Consider the following 15,362-nt stretch of genomic DNA (forward strand, 5'->3'; position numbering starts at 1 on the left):
CTGTTTGCCTATTGTGTTCATTGGTTTATACCACAACTGCATTTTTAAGTTCTAATGTTATTTTTAGAATCAGTGACTCATATAAGAAAGTTACTACTGTTCTGCATTGCTGCTGCAAAATTTCCAGTGATCTGTTAAAAATCAGGATTCATAATGCAAGATCCAGATTTTGATTTGTATTTAAAAATAAAATGTAAAACTTTCTTTCTGCTTTTCTCTAGCCTTTAACACAAGTATGGAAAAACCTTGGATCTTGAACAAATTCCAATGTTTTGTTATTAAACCAAGAAGAGAAAACCAATAATTTTTGAATTATCTGTCACAGGCATGTTTACATTATGAATCTCTTAACTTAAGACTTTGTGTGCTACAGAGTTCTAATTTTATCCAGTGACATGAGCAAAAAAAAAATATGAAAAGATATATAATCGTGCTGTGGAAAGCGCAGTTGTATAGAGATCATAGAGAAATATTGCTAAGAAGTGAATATTGAATTGCATATTTCACTGTCCTTAAAGAATTTGTGTTCATCATTTTGCTTGAGACAGTTGTAACAGTAAAATGCGTCTGGGTCATGTGAACAGTTGTTGATTTTGGAACGTCGTTCATTCTTAGTTCCTTTTCTCATTTTATTTTTAGCAAAAAAAACCCCAAACCAACACAAAACCATTTGAAGAGGTGAAACACCCCAGTTTCTAGAGAGGATCCAGCTGCGTTAACTATCCAGCTGCCTCTCGGAAAAAAAGCATTCTGACAACTGGAGAGCAGATGCAATGTGTGGAGTCAGGGAGGTCAACAAAAACAAGTGGAAAAAGAAACCAAGGAAACAAGTGAAAAGGGAAAGAATATTAGAGTATTAATACAGGATATTAGATTGCTCATGATAATATTAAAGTGAACCGAATGAGGAAAAAGAAGAATCACCACAGGAGCTGGCAAAAACGGAAGAGAAGAAATCAAAGAGATATTAGGGTGGGGTTTAGATCCCAGCCACACTAGCCTGAATCCAGGGTAAATCTTGATTTCACTAATATCACAAAAATTTTGTATAGTGGAGATAAAATCTGTTCTGCGAAGTCATGCAGAACCCCTGGCCCGGATGGGTCATTCGCTCCCAAGCTGAACGCACACAGGGCTGGGCCCGGAACAGGCTGGCTGCTGCCTGTCTGTTGCAAATACGGGGGGAGACCCAGGCCTTCCCCCGGCAGCGGCCAGAGAAGGTGCCAGCAGCAGGGAGAGCCGGGGGGGAGCGGGAGGGCAGAGACACATCAGGAAGGGCCGGAGAGGCTGCTAGGGGAGACCCCCGGGCCCCTTGCCCCACGCCCAGCCCGGCCACGGCTGCCCCCTCCGCGGCCGCTCTCCCTGGCTCTCGCCCCCGCTAGCAGGCGGCTGCCAGGCATTAGCAGATAACACTAAAAGAACGGTCCCCGCCGTGGAGCCTGTCCCCATCCCCAGGGTACGGCCGGCCCGGGCTTCCCCCTTCCCTCCTCCTCCGGCTTTTCAGAATTTCTTTATTTATTTTCTCTCCTTGAAGCAAGGAAACATGGGGGGCGGGGTCCAGTGAGAGAGAAAAGGTCTCCGCTTGACCTCCCCAAAATCACAGCCCACAAGCCCACAAGTTTTCTCCCTCAGCCGGGCGCAGACGGCTTCCCGGGCCGGCCCGGCCGCTGCCGGGGAGGCTGCGGGGCGGCTGGAGGCTGCGGGGCGGCCAGAGCTGGTCCCTGGAAGAAAACCGTGACAACAAACGGTTGTGTCCAGATGTTGCGCTTTACCGGCCCTGTGACACACGGCATGGACTTGGCAGTCTGGATTTCAAAGAAAAGGGAGTTGTTTATTTTTTAAAAAAGCAGAAAGCGCTAGGTTAAAATGCACACGCCGAGATTTTCCTAGTCCCCGGCAGGCAGCTGGACAGGCAACTGAATCCGCTGGAAACCCACTCCGCAAACTGGACCGGCTCCGCTGCCCCGGCCGAGCCTTTCTCCAAGGCAACAAATTGCAAAATTGTAAAGCAAGCAGGCGACGCAGCAACAACCAAAAGTCCCCAGACCTTCCTTCTTTTCCCTTCCCTTTACAACAATTACATATATTAGCAAATCTACACATACCGAACCTCTCCATCCCCTCTCTCCCCCTCCTTTCCCCCGCCCCCAACGCACGCTTCCCCAAACACTCCTCCTTTTGCATCCTACACCTACACGGTCCTGGCTGCGGTGTGAGAAGCCAAGGCAGGAGCACGGCTCTGCGCCCCGAGGAGGGAAGCGCCCGGGGCCACCTGCTCGGTGCCGTGGGTGGTGCCCGGCCCCCAGCCCTGTCCCGCCGGCGCTCCCTAGCTCGCCTCCTGCCTGCTGCAGCCGTCCAGGAGCTCAGTCATGAAGGAGATGTACACGATGGCCAGGCGCAATGTCTCTATCCGGGAGAGCCTCTTCTCGTAGGCGAAGGTGGGCACCTTCTTCCTCAGCTGATCAAACGCCTCGTTGAGGTTGAACATCCTCTTCCTCTCCCGTATGTTGGCAGCCTGGCGCTGGGCGTAGGTGATAACCCGCTTTCTCCTGGGTCTGTCCAGGAGTGAAGCGCTCCGCATCCTCTCCTCTTCCTCCTCTTCCTCGTCGTCTTCGGGATCTCCATCTCCGAAGGCAGCCAGGGGCAGCCCCCGGGCCATCCCCTCCCGGAGCGACAGGGCTCTGTCCCCGAAGGGAGGCCCGGAGGTGACCTCGCAGAGCCCCAGGCTCGGCCCGGCCCGGGGGGGGCCCTGGGGGGTGCCCAGGGAGAGGTCGGCCACGAAATCCAGCACCGAGGCGCCCAGCAACCCCTCTGGGCAGGGCACTTGCGGGGCTCTGCCGTGCAGCTCATCCAGCAGCCCCGGGCGCTGGTGGGCTGGGAAGAGGCTGGCTGACATCTTACTTCAGAGAGGGCTTAATCTGGTGCCCCATCCCCAGCCCCAGCGGCGTTAATATTTATAACCCCCCGGATAACAGGATTAGCAGGACTAGAAAGAGCGGCTGTAAAACTTCTCGCCGTGATGCTGATGAGAGGAGACAGGCAGCCCCCTCGGGGACGCGTGGATGCTCCCGAGAGAGGAGTCCCCAGCGAGTCAATCCTGTCACAGCGATCAAGGACAGTTCCTTCTTGGCAAAACCCTCCGCTCTTACCTGCTGAGCACTTTTGTCTCTTCTTACACACCCGCAACCAAACGATTTTCGGGCTCTTTAAAGCCCGCAGCCGCAGAGCCGGGTCTCCACTGGGCTTGTTTTCCTGCTTTCTGTCGGGATCTCTGAACCCTGAGAGCCGGCCTGACAATTGATGTCAGGCAAGTGCATGTATGCTTTTAATGATGTCCTGAAGAGGGGACCTGCACGGAGAGGGTCACCGGGGAATGTTTACCCTGTATCCCAGCGCAATGGGAGCTGAATGACAGGACCTCCATTAGCCTAAGTAAGCATTGTAGGGGACCCGATATTGCATTCCCAGTAGTAACTGTTGGAATCGCCTCTCCATTCCCCCTAAACCCCTTTCGACTAGAGTTCAAACATCCTTCCAGTCAAAGGCTGCTTCGTAAAGCTCATTTCGGTTCAGGCAATCTCACAGCACTTGCTTTGAAACTCCTTCCTCCCGCCCATGAGACGAGGATAAGCTGGTCCTATTCAGGGCAGCGGTTGCTCTTACACCTTTGGTGGAGCCGGCCCGGTCACCGGCGGTGCACAGAGGAATCAACCTGACTGCACGCACTGATAACGCTGGATACACAGCGCAAAATACCGTGAAATGCATATAAACACACCCGTACACCCGACACCGCCGAATACCTTTCTTTGATCAAGGTTTCCTTGGGGACGGGCGTTGGGGATTGTTTTGCTTTTGTCTTGGGAGGCTGGAAGAGGTTAGGGCTCGTGTCTTCACCCTCCCACACCATAGACTGGCTCTAGATAAACTGCGTGGCCCTGGCAATCCCTGGCAGTGTTCGACACACCCAGGTTGAATCGGATCGATTTTCTTTGGCACACGATTTGTGCACACAGCTCGTTTAGGGGTGGCTGGCCATTACTCTTGCACTGCCTCCTTAAAGCCTAATCTTCGCCTTTGTCATGCATTGTTGCCACTCTCGCTTTGGGGCTAATTAGTCTCTAATTTCTAAGGGGATTTCAAAGCCCGTCAGATCAAAGGAGGCGGGTGGGGGCGGCCGAAGGATCCCGCTCCGCCAAAATCCTTCCTGTTTGCCTACAGGACCGCAAACATTTCCGACGGCGGACCGGGATCTGCCGTCGTTTACAACACAGCGAGCGAACCACGCACCCCCTGTTTCTGGGAAAGATGCGGCGGGAAAGACGCCTCCCCTCCCAGCTCCCCCCGGCCCCGCGGGCTCTCAGAGGCGGGGGGCGGCCAGGGCGCTGGCTGCGCGGCGCGGAGCGGCGCGGGGGGCCGCGGAAGGTGAGCGGGAGCGGAGCTACATTGGACAGCTCCGGAGCGGCGGCGGCGGCACTGCAGGTGCCCGGCGGCAAGGGGGGACCTTCCCTCCCCACCCTCCCGCCGGGCCGACAACCAGCCTCTCCCCATCCTGTCGCCTCGCCACCATTGCCGCTGCTGCGGCAGCGATCGGCGGCGTTGCCTCTGCCTTAGTGAGCTAACGGCATGCCTGAGGCTAAATAGCGAGCACGGAGCGGGGAGACTGCTTTTATTCTTACTGGCGCTAAGAGGTTTCTTAGCGAACAGGGAGGGTGTCGCTCAGAGACGTGCTTATTTGTGATGCATATCGTTCATTAAAGCACCCGGTGAATGAACTAATAAGGCAAAGAGGAGCTGTAAAATATCTGTCAAGGGAAGCGTTGACTAGAGAGCATCCAAAAGTAAGTTGAAGAGCTCTAAATGTTAAAAACGCTCGGTGGACGAAAGGTCAGATAAATATTTATGATCTATCCGCAAAGGAATGTAACTCATTTGAGCTCCTTTTAGGTGAGGTGGCAAGTATTTGGTTTAGAGACATGGAGGTATAAATTAAGGACAAATGCCAGCAAAGATGTGGCAACACGGGGTGCAAAATTGTCGGGGAAATACAAATACTTCAGATAATGAAGGAAATGAATGGAGAAATGTGAATTCGTCAACTCTGTGTCAATCTTCACACGAATTTACCGTCGTGTGGGAAACCGGCATTTAGAAGAGGATAGAGCAGCCCTTCACCACGGTCTCTTCAGAAAGAAACTCTTGCTCACATCTCTAGTTTCAGATTTTTGCAGGACACAAACTACAAAGACAACCGGGACCAGAAGCATTTTATATTGCAAGAACGTAAAGGGAGAAGGTTGTTGAGTCAGTATTGCACCACAAGCGATATAACAAACCATAAAAGACTAATGCAGGGTGTGCTTGTCACTGAATCCTTAAAGGAAGCACCAAAGCCAGGACTAAGCCAGGACTGGGAGGTCCTAGCAGAAAACGAAGACTTATAGCCAAGGTGAATCCTCCTGTCAAGCTGATTTTTTTTAATTGCTGCTTTGTTTCCTGTATTTTTTTCCCTCTTATTTTTTCTAAAATATTGATTGTTCTCTAGTATTGGCTATTTTAAATTATGTATAATAAGCTCAATGATCTGTGATTTGAGGTATATTTTTGAACATTTTTTCATATTTGGTGATTTTTATCACATTGGGGAAAGTATGGAGCTGAGGAAATGCATAACAAATATCCAGTGCTGCAGGGGACAGGTTTTCAGTGCATAGACAATGCAACAATGTAGGGAAAGCAGGACAAACTCTCATGAGAGGCTGCTTTATACTCTGAAATCTTCTCAGACCAGATTAGGTGCTCAAATGTGTGTTCCAGATTTGTTTTAACTAAGAATATGGTTTGCTCTATGATTGTTTACCTTCCTTCACCCGCTTCTTATCCTACCTTTTCATTTCACTTGTTTATCACAAAAAAATTTGCTCACAAGATGCTTACAGATACTGAGCACTGATGGCTACATCTTCAAGCTGCTCTGCAGCTATTTCTGTAATTATTTTTCTTCAGAAATATCTATGATATGATTCTTGATGCTCATGGAGGGTTTGAGTTTAAAACCCAAACCACAACAGCTCCTATCAGAAAAGCAAATATATCCTCTTCTGCCCACCCCTAATTATGTCCCAGTTGTTAACAATTCTGAAAATTAATGTCTCTTAACAAGTCTCCCTATATAACAAATCCAATATCCTTTGTACTAACAGAAATGAGGGCAACGTGCATTTCAATTCAACGTACTTCTATGGAAGTAGTTTTACTCCTTTTATAACCCTGTGTGCCGAGTCCCTGTGCTGATAATTTTCCACACTATCACATAGGAGAAGACAGCCACTTTGATGACTTAGCATTACTGATTGAGATGTTACAGATTTTAACAATGACCTGTACTTTACTGGAAAATTCACTGGAAGTCAGTGGTGATCCTGGGATGCTGATATGAGGGGGCATTGTCCATCAGTTATGACTCTGTAAGCAAGGAGCTGAAAGTTACTGTCTGCTCTAGAAACCACAAAAAGTTAGATATGCAACTGAAAAAAATGTCTACACAATTTTCTTGTAAAATGGGAAAAATCTTCTCTCCTTTAATTGATCCATTAGTAGTCAGAGAGTTGCTATCATTCTCAAACTCTGGCCTAAATAACAGAAATAGATGTAGTGTGTAGCAGACTAATGCTGTCTCTCTCAACTTACTGACATTGTAGCTGTCTGATCTTGTTAAACCTTAAAATTACAGTGATGTCCATGGATCAGGACATCATTACCTCAAAACACAGGGCAGTTCCTGCCCTGTTGAGCTCACAGTTTGCATTCCTGACAGACCAGGCCAGATCAGTGCAGTATATATGTGTGGAGATGGGGCCAACTTGCAAGGCAATGAACAGTTTGTACAGTATCTTATCTTGACACTTGCACAATCAGTGGTGGAGAGGAAGGCACTATGGGCACTACAGATGAGTTAATACAAAAAGAAAGTACTTAAGCAAAGCTAGCTGAAGACTGGTTATTTTGATACTAGAAGAATATAATAGAATTCAGATGAAAGCAGAGCAAAATGTGATTAAACGTGGTATCACTAGAAGGGTAAAGGAGATCACCGATGTCTCAATGCATCATGAGATTATATAAGCAGGGAACATTGGACTATGATAGAGTTTATGTTCGAAGAGTTTATGCCTGAGTCAGTTGTGAAGCTGAAGGAGGCCAAACAAAAAGTATCGGATGAATTGGTCAATACTGTTTTGAGTGTCTTGCAACGAAACCAGAAAGGAGGAGACTGTTGAAGTCAAACCTAATGTAGACCAGAGGAAGCAGTGCCTTGATGGTTGAAACAGCTGGGAAAGCTTTGGTATGTTGGAGATAGGTGAAGTGTAAGAAGATGAGGACAAGGTTACCTCACTTTGACTTCTGCAGGTCTCGCAGAAAGAATTGATTGACTCCATCAGTTAAGAAAAATAAAACTGATACTAGAAATGGGCTCATATGAACTGCTGGCTCTTATCCAAGTATCAGGTTATCGTGGAGACACTCTGAGTCTTGCAGAGATGTGAGCACCTGTAGTGGACTCCACAGTCCACTTGAAGTCTGTCTGCCCCGACAGACTGCCTAAGGAGCTTGGGGTTACTGGCTTCTAACTCAGGTAACTTCAGTCCTGTGGGATGAAACTTGGCTCTAGAATTAGCAGTTTATGAATAAACACTAAAAAAAAAAAAATCCAGTAAGGTATATATCCAGAGTATGTGCGCAAACACAGCTGGATATATTTGCGTGCAGTCACTAGAATTTGAGTCTGTAAGAATTCTCTGCAACCTTTTTTTTTTCCCAAATACTTTACCTGTATAGGCAGTGTAAGAATTAACTTCATTCCTTATGTTGATGATATATGTGAGTACCCTCTGCTTACAAAGCAGGTGAAGTCCACCATACTAGTCCAGTGTAGGGACCAGTTCTGTTCTTAAAACCAGAATATATCCAGTGAAGCCAAAACATCACAGTCTGGTCCCAGAAGTAATTTCAGACACTGATCCTGTGTGCATCTGACTGTATGAATGCACTTCTGCGTCACAGCCTGTCTTTAATAGGACTCCAATCTGAATACAAGCACCTACTTACAAAGATCAGGTTTCACAACTTGGCTCTCCCTGACAAAAATGTGACATTCAGTAACATCATTGTTCCCTGACACAGGAAATCATTAGCAAAACTCAGTATTTTGTAACAAAACTAGGTACGTTCTGCCAGTAAAGTGCAATTCATTTCTATTTATAGCTGTATGACACACCATTTGAAGATTTTAAAGAAGTAACTGTTGATATTTCCCCATACGGCACCAAATGACGAGGAAAAAGTTTGAAAGTGTAATCTTGGGTAAATCATAGACAAATGAAATGAATAGCTGTGGTTAGGGTGTGATGTGATTCATCATGCTTACAAAGTTTTATGAATGATAGTTTTTTCCTTAATCATAACCTTAGGGGTGGGAGGGATTGAGAACAGGGCATGTATTAAGGTTGGAATGTCACCCTTAACTTTAAATTTCCTGGCTTTTTATCAACGTGCATGAAAAAATGTAATGTTATTTAAACATAGCTTCTTTCATCTTGATTTTTCTATATAAATATTGTTTGTGGAAAATCCAATGCAATAAAAATGTGTATTGTTCACCGAGGAGTCTAGATTTTTTTCTAAGTCTTTATTACAATTAATTAATTTTATTATTATGTAATTATGTACTAGAGCCATTAATTAACGCATTTTTCTCTTCCACTTCTCACAAATTGTAAAATGCAGGGAAATGTCAGGCTGAAAGCTATAGTTACTTGAAGATCTTGCTTTTATATCAACAGAATAAATGTTTGTATGATGGTGGACCAAGATTCATTACCTGAATCCTATATGTAGGCTCCATTTTTTATTTGGTGGGATCACCTTGGGTCAAATGAGCCATTTTGTCTTTTGACCTACTCAGCTTTGGATCTTCTGATACTGACAGTACACATGCCAGGTACCATCTTCTACTTTTTAATTTATTTTCATTTTTTAGAATCAGGAAATTACTTGCTTCATTTTATAGAATCTGGAATTACCAGATGATTTTTCATAGTTCACAAGTGCATCTCCTGCAACTAGCACAGAGGCCTACACTGAAACTCATCTCTAAAGAATGGATCTCCTTTGCCAAGCTTCTCAACCATCCACTGCCTTGCTAGCTTCTGGCTTTGATACTCTCCTAAGGATACAGAATTTCTTTCCTTGCTAGTCCTGAATACCCTCTTAACAGTTTGTGGCTTCATGCATATTTATGACAATAGTCTCCAGTTACAGTATCACATCGTATCTTTCCCACTGAATTTCATTTCATTCCCATTCAACGTATTAGGAGCTTCTAATATAATGAATAGTGTTTTCTTTCCTTCTTGTTGCTCAGTGATTCACCTTCATTCTTTTTTTCTGTGCTCTATAAGCCATGATTTAAAGGTAGGATTAATAATTTCATATGAGCTTTTCAAAAACATTTCTCATGCTTTATCAGTTGCTATATCAATGTGCTTGATAGATGTGGACTGAATAAGTATTGTCTCTGTTTGCAGGTGGAAAGCAGAAATAGAACAATATGGCAAATAGAACAATATGGTAAATTGGAATTGACGGCTCCAATTTGAGTTATCTAGAATTTAATTTTAGGGAGCTTTTGGTTTACACAGCCTTTTAACCTTAAGAAGATCTCATTAAACTACTCAGCTGTGAGAACTTGGCCCCTCCGTAGGTGGTATACAATTTTTACATGGATTATATATAATATATGTTAATCAAGTGGTTTATTAATATATATCTGGAACATGTTTTTATTAACAACATGGAGACATCTTTGCTTAGTAACTTAAAGGGTTTGATTCTGCAAATGTAATTTTTAAAATACATACCAGTTTTATTGGTATTTGCTAGATATTTTTAAAGTAAACTGCAAAATGAAAGCTTCCATCCTATATTCCATCACATTATCCCCATATGTGTCTGTGGCAGGGCTGAAATCTTTAGATCCATCATGCTACTTGCTGCCTTTAAACCTATAAAGACAAATGTTATCCCCCATTAACAGCCATCAGGACCTGAGGGAAGATGGCATACTTTTCTAGATTTCACAGATATTTGCTGGCAGCAAAAGCATATTGAGAAGAAGATGATTTGTTCCTGTCTACTAAGGGAATGTGACTTACTGGCATTTCTCATTTCTGTCAAATTAGATCCAACCTGATTTATCCCCTCTGGTCTGCCCTTATCAATGTCCTGTCTCTTTTTGTGTTATGATTCAGTGACGTGTCCCATCTCTTCTCTCTTAAACTGTCCTTCCTCCTGTCCCCCCTTCTTGGGCTTAGAATCATAGAATCATTTAGGTTGGAAAAGACCTTTAAGATCATGGAGCCCAACCATTAACCTAGCACTGCCAAGTCCACCACTAAACCATGTCCCTAAGCACCACATCTACATGTCTTTTAAATACCTCCAGGGATGGTGACTCAACCACTTCCCTGGCCAGACTGTTCCAATGCTTGACAACCCTTTCGGAGAAGAAATTTTTCCTAATATCCAATCTAAACCTCCCTTGGCACAACTTGAGGCCATTTCCTCTTGTCCTATTGCTTGTTACTTGGGAGAAGAGACCAACAGCCACCTCGCTACAACCTCCTTTCAGGTAGTTGTAGAGAGCAATAAGGTCTCCCCTCAGCCTCCTTTTCTCCAGGCTAAACAACCCCAGTTCCCTCAGCCGCTCCTCATAAGACTTCTGTTCTAGACCCTTCACCAGCTTCGTTGCCCTTCTTTGGACACACTCCAGAACCTCAATGTCTCTCTTGTAGTGAGGGGCCCAAAACTGAACACAGTATTCGAGGTACGGCCTCACCAGTGCCGAGTACAGGGGGACAATCACTTCCCTAGTCCTGCTGGCCACGCTATTTCTGATACAAGCCAGGATGCTATTGGCCTTCTTGGCCACCTGGGCACACTGCTGGCTCATGTTCAGGCGGCTGTCAACCAACACCCCCAGGTCCTTTTCTGCCAGGCAGCTTTCCAGCCACTCTTCCCCAAGCCTGTAGCGTTGCATGGTGTTGTTCTGGCCCAGGTGCAGAACCTTGCACTTACCCTTGTTGAAACTCATACAATTGGCCTCAGCCCATCGATCCAGCCTGTCCAGGTCCCTCTGCAGAGCCTTCCTACCCTCAAGCAGATCAACACTCCCACACAACTTGGTGTCGTCTACAAACTTACTGAAAGTGCACTCGATCCTTTCGTCCAGATCATTGATAAAGATATTAAACAGAACTGGCCCCAGTACTGAGCCATGGGGAACACTCCTTGTGACTGGCCGCCAACTGGAGTAAACTCCACTCACCACAACTCTTTGGGCCTGGCCATCCAGCCAGTTTTTTACCCAGCAAAGCATACGCCCGTCCAAGCCATGAGCAGCCAGTTTCCCCAGGAGAATGCTGTGGGAACGGTGTCAAAGGCTTTACTAAAGTCTAGGTAGACAACATCCACAGCCTTTCCTTCATCCACTAAGCTGGTCATCTTGTCATAGAAGGAGATCAGGTTGATCAAGCAGGACCTGCCTTTCATAAACCCATGCTGACTGGGCCTGATGACCTGGTTGTCCTGTACGTGCCACATGATGGCACCCAAGATGATCTGCTCCATAACCTTCCCTGGCACTGAGGTCAGGCTGACAGGCCTGTAGTTCCCTGGATCCTCCTTCCAGCCCTTCTTGTAGATGGGTGTCACATTTGCTAACCTCCAGTCAACTAGGAGCTCACTGGTTAGCCAGGACTGCTGATAAATAATTGAAAGTGTCTTGGTGAGCACTTCACCAGCTCCCTCAGTACCCTTCAGTGGATCCCATCCTGCTCCATATACTTGTGTGTATCTAAGTGGTGTAGCAGGTCTCTAACCATTTCCCCTTGGATTATGGGGGCTTCGTTCTGCTCCCCATCCCTGTCTTCCAGCTCAGGGGGCTAGGTACTCAGAGAGCAACTGGTCTTACTATTAAAGACTGAGGCAAAGAGGCTTGTTACCTTAGTTTCCATGTGGAACATGGTTTAGTCTTACCTCCCTGGGCTTCAGTCTTCTACTCACCTCCTTAGGTTCAGCTGTCTTTTCCCCAAACTCCTATTTCTCACTGTTTGTTTTTTGTCTTTCTCTCTTTAACTATATAGCCCATTTTCATTTGCAGTTAGTGCATCCATCCCCAGGCCTTGCTCTGGCACAACAGCTCAGAGTTGCACTAACTTTACCTGGCAGGGAGCTCAAGCATGGGTAGAATCCTTAAGAAATTTGGCAACTCTAATCCAAATGTATAAGCAATCTAGAATATTTAAAGTCTTATAATTTGTACTCTGCTCTATCAGGGAAGGGTTTCAATGAAGTACCTAAAAGTACACTGCTCTCAAAAACATTTGATTTTTAGAATTTTGAAGGATGAGGAAAACAATGCATTTCCCATTGTAGCTTTACTACACACAATCATTTTGACTGGATTACAGAATAAAAAGATATAATTGATATTAGTGTAATTGATTTTAACAATTCATGATGTTATTAGTAATAACCATATTAACATCAACATTAAAGTTACTTAAACTGGTGTTAGTTATATAGATCCTTTTTAAAGGCTCAACAGCTAGAAGGTAAAGAAGCCCAAACACATTTTCTTAAATCATATGTTTTTAAACCTTTTTATTTGATTCATATGTGTATGTGTGCAGGGAAGAAGACTAACCTGAGAATTTTTATAATATTTTTCATGCTAAACTCACAGTAGAAACATTGCCAGTCTAATATATCTCTAATCATGTGTGCCATACAAAGTAGTCATCTGTCTTATTTTTCCTTTTCATATTTTTGGCAAGTATGAGATTGAATGTTTTGAATGCTCCTGAACCTGCATTTTCTTTAGAGAATGTTTCAAAGGTGCTGGAAGATGTTGCTCACTGCCAACTGAGATGACAGAATCTATCTTTTTGATAGAAAAAACTTGGGAAAGGGGAGCATTTGGCTGTTTCAGAATCTTGTGTAAGCTTGTCTTTTCCAGTTACATGATTCACTACATACTGGAGAATTTACATACAGGGTTTTAACTATTATTTGACCTCCGTTTGTTTATTTCCCTTAGAATTCAAGAAAATATCTCATTTTCAGGTACCTGGTCGTGTTGTTCATTCAACAAAGAAACTCACATGCAATTGTGTCATAGACATTAACTTGTACAACATAGCTAATATGACACTGCAATTTTATTTGTTTTGGGTAAATATAAAATAACATACTAATATTTTAGGGTTATTACAAATAAACAATGAGTCAAGATGCTGGATTTTTTTTTTGGAACATCCACACTAAAGCAGTCTCTCCTCCTAACTGTAGGTTATCCTTCCTCCTATTTTCTATGTATTTTAGGTTGTGACAGAACTGAAATCTTGGTATACTGCAGAGTTTGGTGCTTATCAGTAGTTATAATGTAGAAGTTATCATGAATGAGTAGAAGGTTTTTAGAACTAAATAAGGAGCATTTGAGTATATTAATAGCTGGGAAAGTCCTGGTCTGGCCCTGACTATTAAGGAAGAAGACCAGACATTACTTTTGTGGAGGTGAAGTGTTTCTCCTATTCCCTCCCCAACATGAAGAGGAAAGGGAGACTTTCCTCTGTTATGCCTTCTGATTTATCACAAACATGTTGCTTCCCATCACATACTACATTAGAAGATCTTCCAGGCAGGGACTGAATCTTCCTTTATATTTCTGCTGTGACTGGTAAGAGGGGAAGCCCAGGCATTACTGGGCTCTTTAAGCATTATCAGAAGATGAGGCAAAGATTATCTTTCATGCATTTCATGACAAAAAAGTATATTTTAAAGGGAGGAAGAGTTAAACAGAGTCATAGCTTAGCTGCAGTAGGGGAAGCAGGAATTGTGAGTACACACTACCTTGATGGCAGTGGTGTGGAGGGAAGGTGAACCTTTTCCTACCGCACCAGCAGGGCTGGAGATTTAGAAGGAAGCTAGAGCGAGTTCTAGGAAGGTTATCACACACAGATGAAGCCCAGAGCTCTTGGGATTGAAGATGGTATTAATTTTTCAAATTCCAAAGTCTGTCCAGGGAAGGGAAAATATAACACAGGAGGACTGAACCTAAAAGTTGTGGCAACTATTGTGCTACTCATGGACGCAGTGGTTTGAGGACACAATAGTAAATAAAACCATACATAAGTAGTAAATTTTAAAAGCAAATAGTAAATAAAAAATGCACCCAAGTGAATGTTCAAGACTAGAGAGTGAGGAATGAGAACTCATACTCCACCTATTCTGTAAACTCACTGATCTCAACACAGTTTCTTCATGTCCTCTCCCCAGGTCATCTTTGCTCCAGATTTGCCCAACTTCACAGAATTCCTGAATAACGCAGTCTCATGCCCCTTTAGGGATTTTCCCCAGGCTAGTGATGAGGAACAACAGTGCCAATTCATTTGCACAAAGGACATGGTGAATCACAGACAACTTCATCCTTGCATTTAAAATAGCCCCAGACCACAAGTGCAATTATGTAAGCACTTACAAAAGGACCTGCAATTATTTACCACTACCCAGTAGATACAGGGTCCTGGCTATGGCATGTTTTGCTAACACTACAGTAAGTGAGTTTTAGAGAGTAATATTATTTTGTTACTCTGTCTTTTCATATTGGCTTCCATTCAAACGTCATGTAGAATGGTCTAAACTGCAAGTATAAGCATGTACATAATACACCTACAAAATGTGTAAGTATATCACGTTGTGAAGGTGTCGTGGTTTAACACCAGCTGGCAACTAAGCCCCACACAGCCGCTCGTTCACTCCCCCTCAGTGGGATGGGGGAGAGAATCAGAAGAGTAAAAGTAAGAAAACTCGTGGGCTGAGATAAAGACAGTTTAATAGGTAAAGCAAAAGCCGCACACACAAGCAAAGCAAAGCAAGGAATTCATTCACTCCTTCCCATGGGCAGGCAGGTGTTCAGCCATCTCCAGGAAAGCAGGGCTCCATCACGCGTAATGGTTACTTGGGAAGACAAACGCCATCACTCCAAACGTCCCCCCTTCCTTCTTCTTCCCCAGCTTTCTATACTGAGAATGACGTCAGATGGTATGGAATAGCCCTTTGGTCAGCTGGGGTCAGCTGTCCTGGCTGTGCCCTCTCCCAGTTTCTTGTGTACCTGGCAAAGCATGGGAAGCTGAAAAGTCCTTGATTTAGTATAAGCACTACTTAGCAACAACTAAAATGTCAGTGTGTTATCAACGCTGTTTTCAGCACAAATCCAAAACATAGCCCCATACTAGCTACTA

The 15,362-nt window shown here is 44.5% G+C and overlaps 1 protein-coding gene across 1 annotated transcript; it reads right to left on the reverse strand.

Moving 5' to 3' along the window:
• Positions 1 to 2,326: 2,326 nt before the first annotated feature.
• On the reverse strand, positions 2,327 to 2,896 carry FERD3L (Fer3 like bHLH transcription factor). The gene has a single exon (XM_075495553.1). The coding sequence runs from the start codon at positions 2,894 to 2,896 to the stop codon at positions 2,327 to 2,329; it is 570 nt and encodes a 189-aa protein (XP_075351668.1).
• Between the last annotated feature and the right edge of the window lie 12,466 nt (positions 2,897 to 15,362).

Source organism: Mycteria americana, chromosome 2 (assembly GCF_035582795.1).
Source record: "Mycteria americana isolate JAX WOST 10 ecotype Jacksonville Zoo and Gardens chromosome 2, USCA_MyAme_1.0, whole genome shotgun sequence".
In the NCBI taxonomy this organism is placed as follows: domain Eukaryota; kingdom Metazoa; phylum Chordata; class Aves; order Ciconiiformes; family Ciconiidae; genus Mycteria; species Mycteria americana.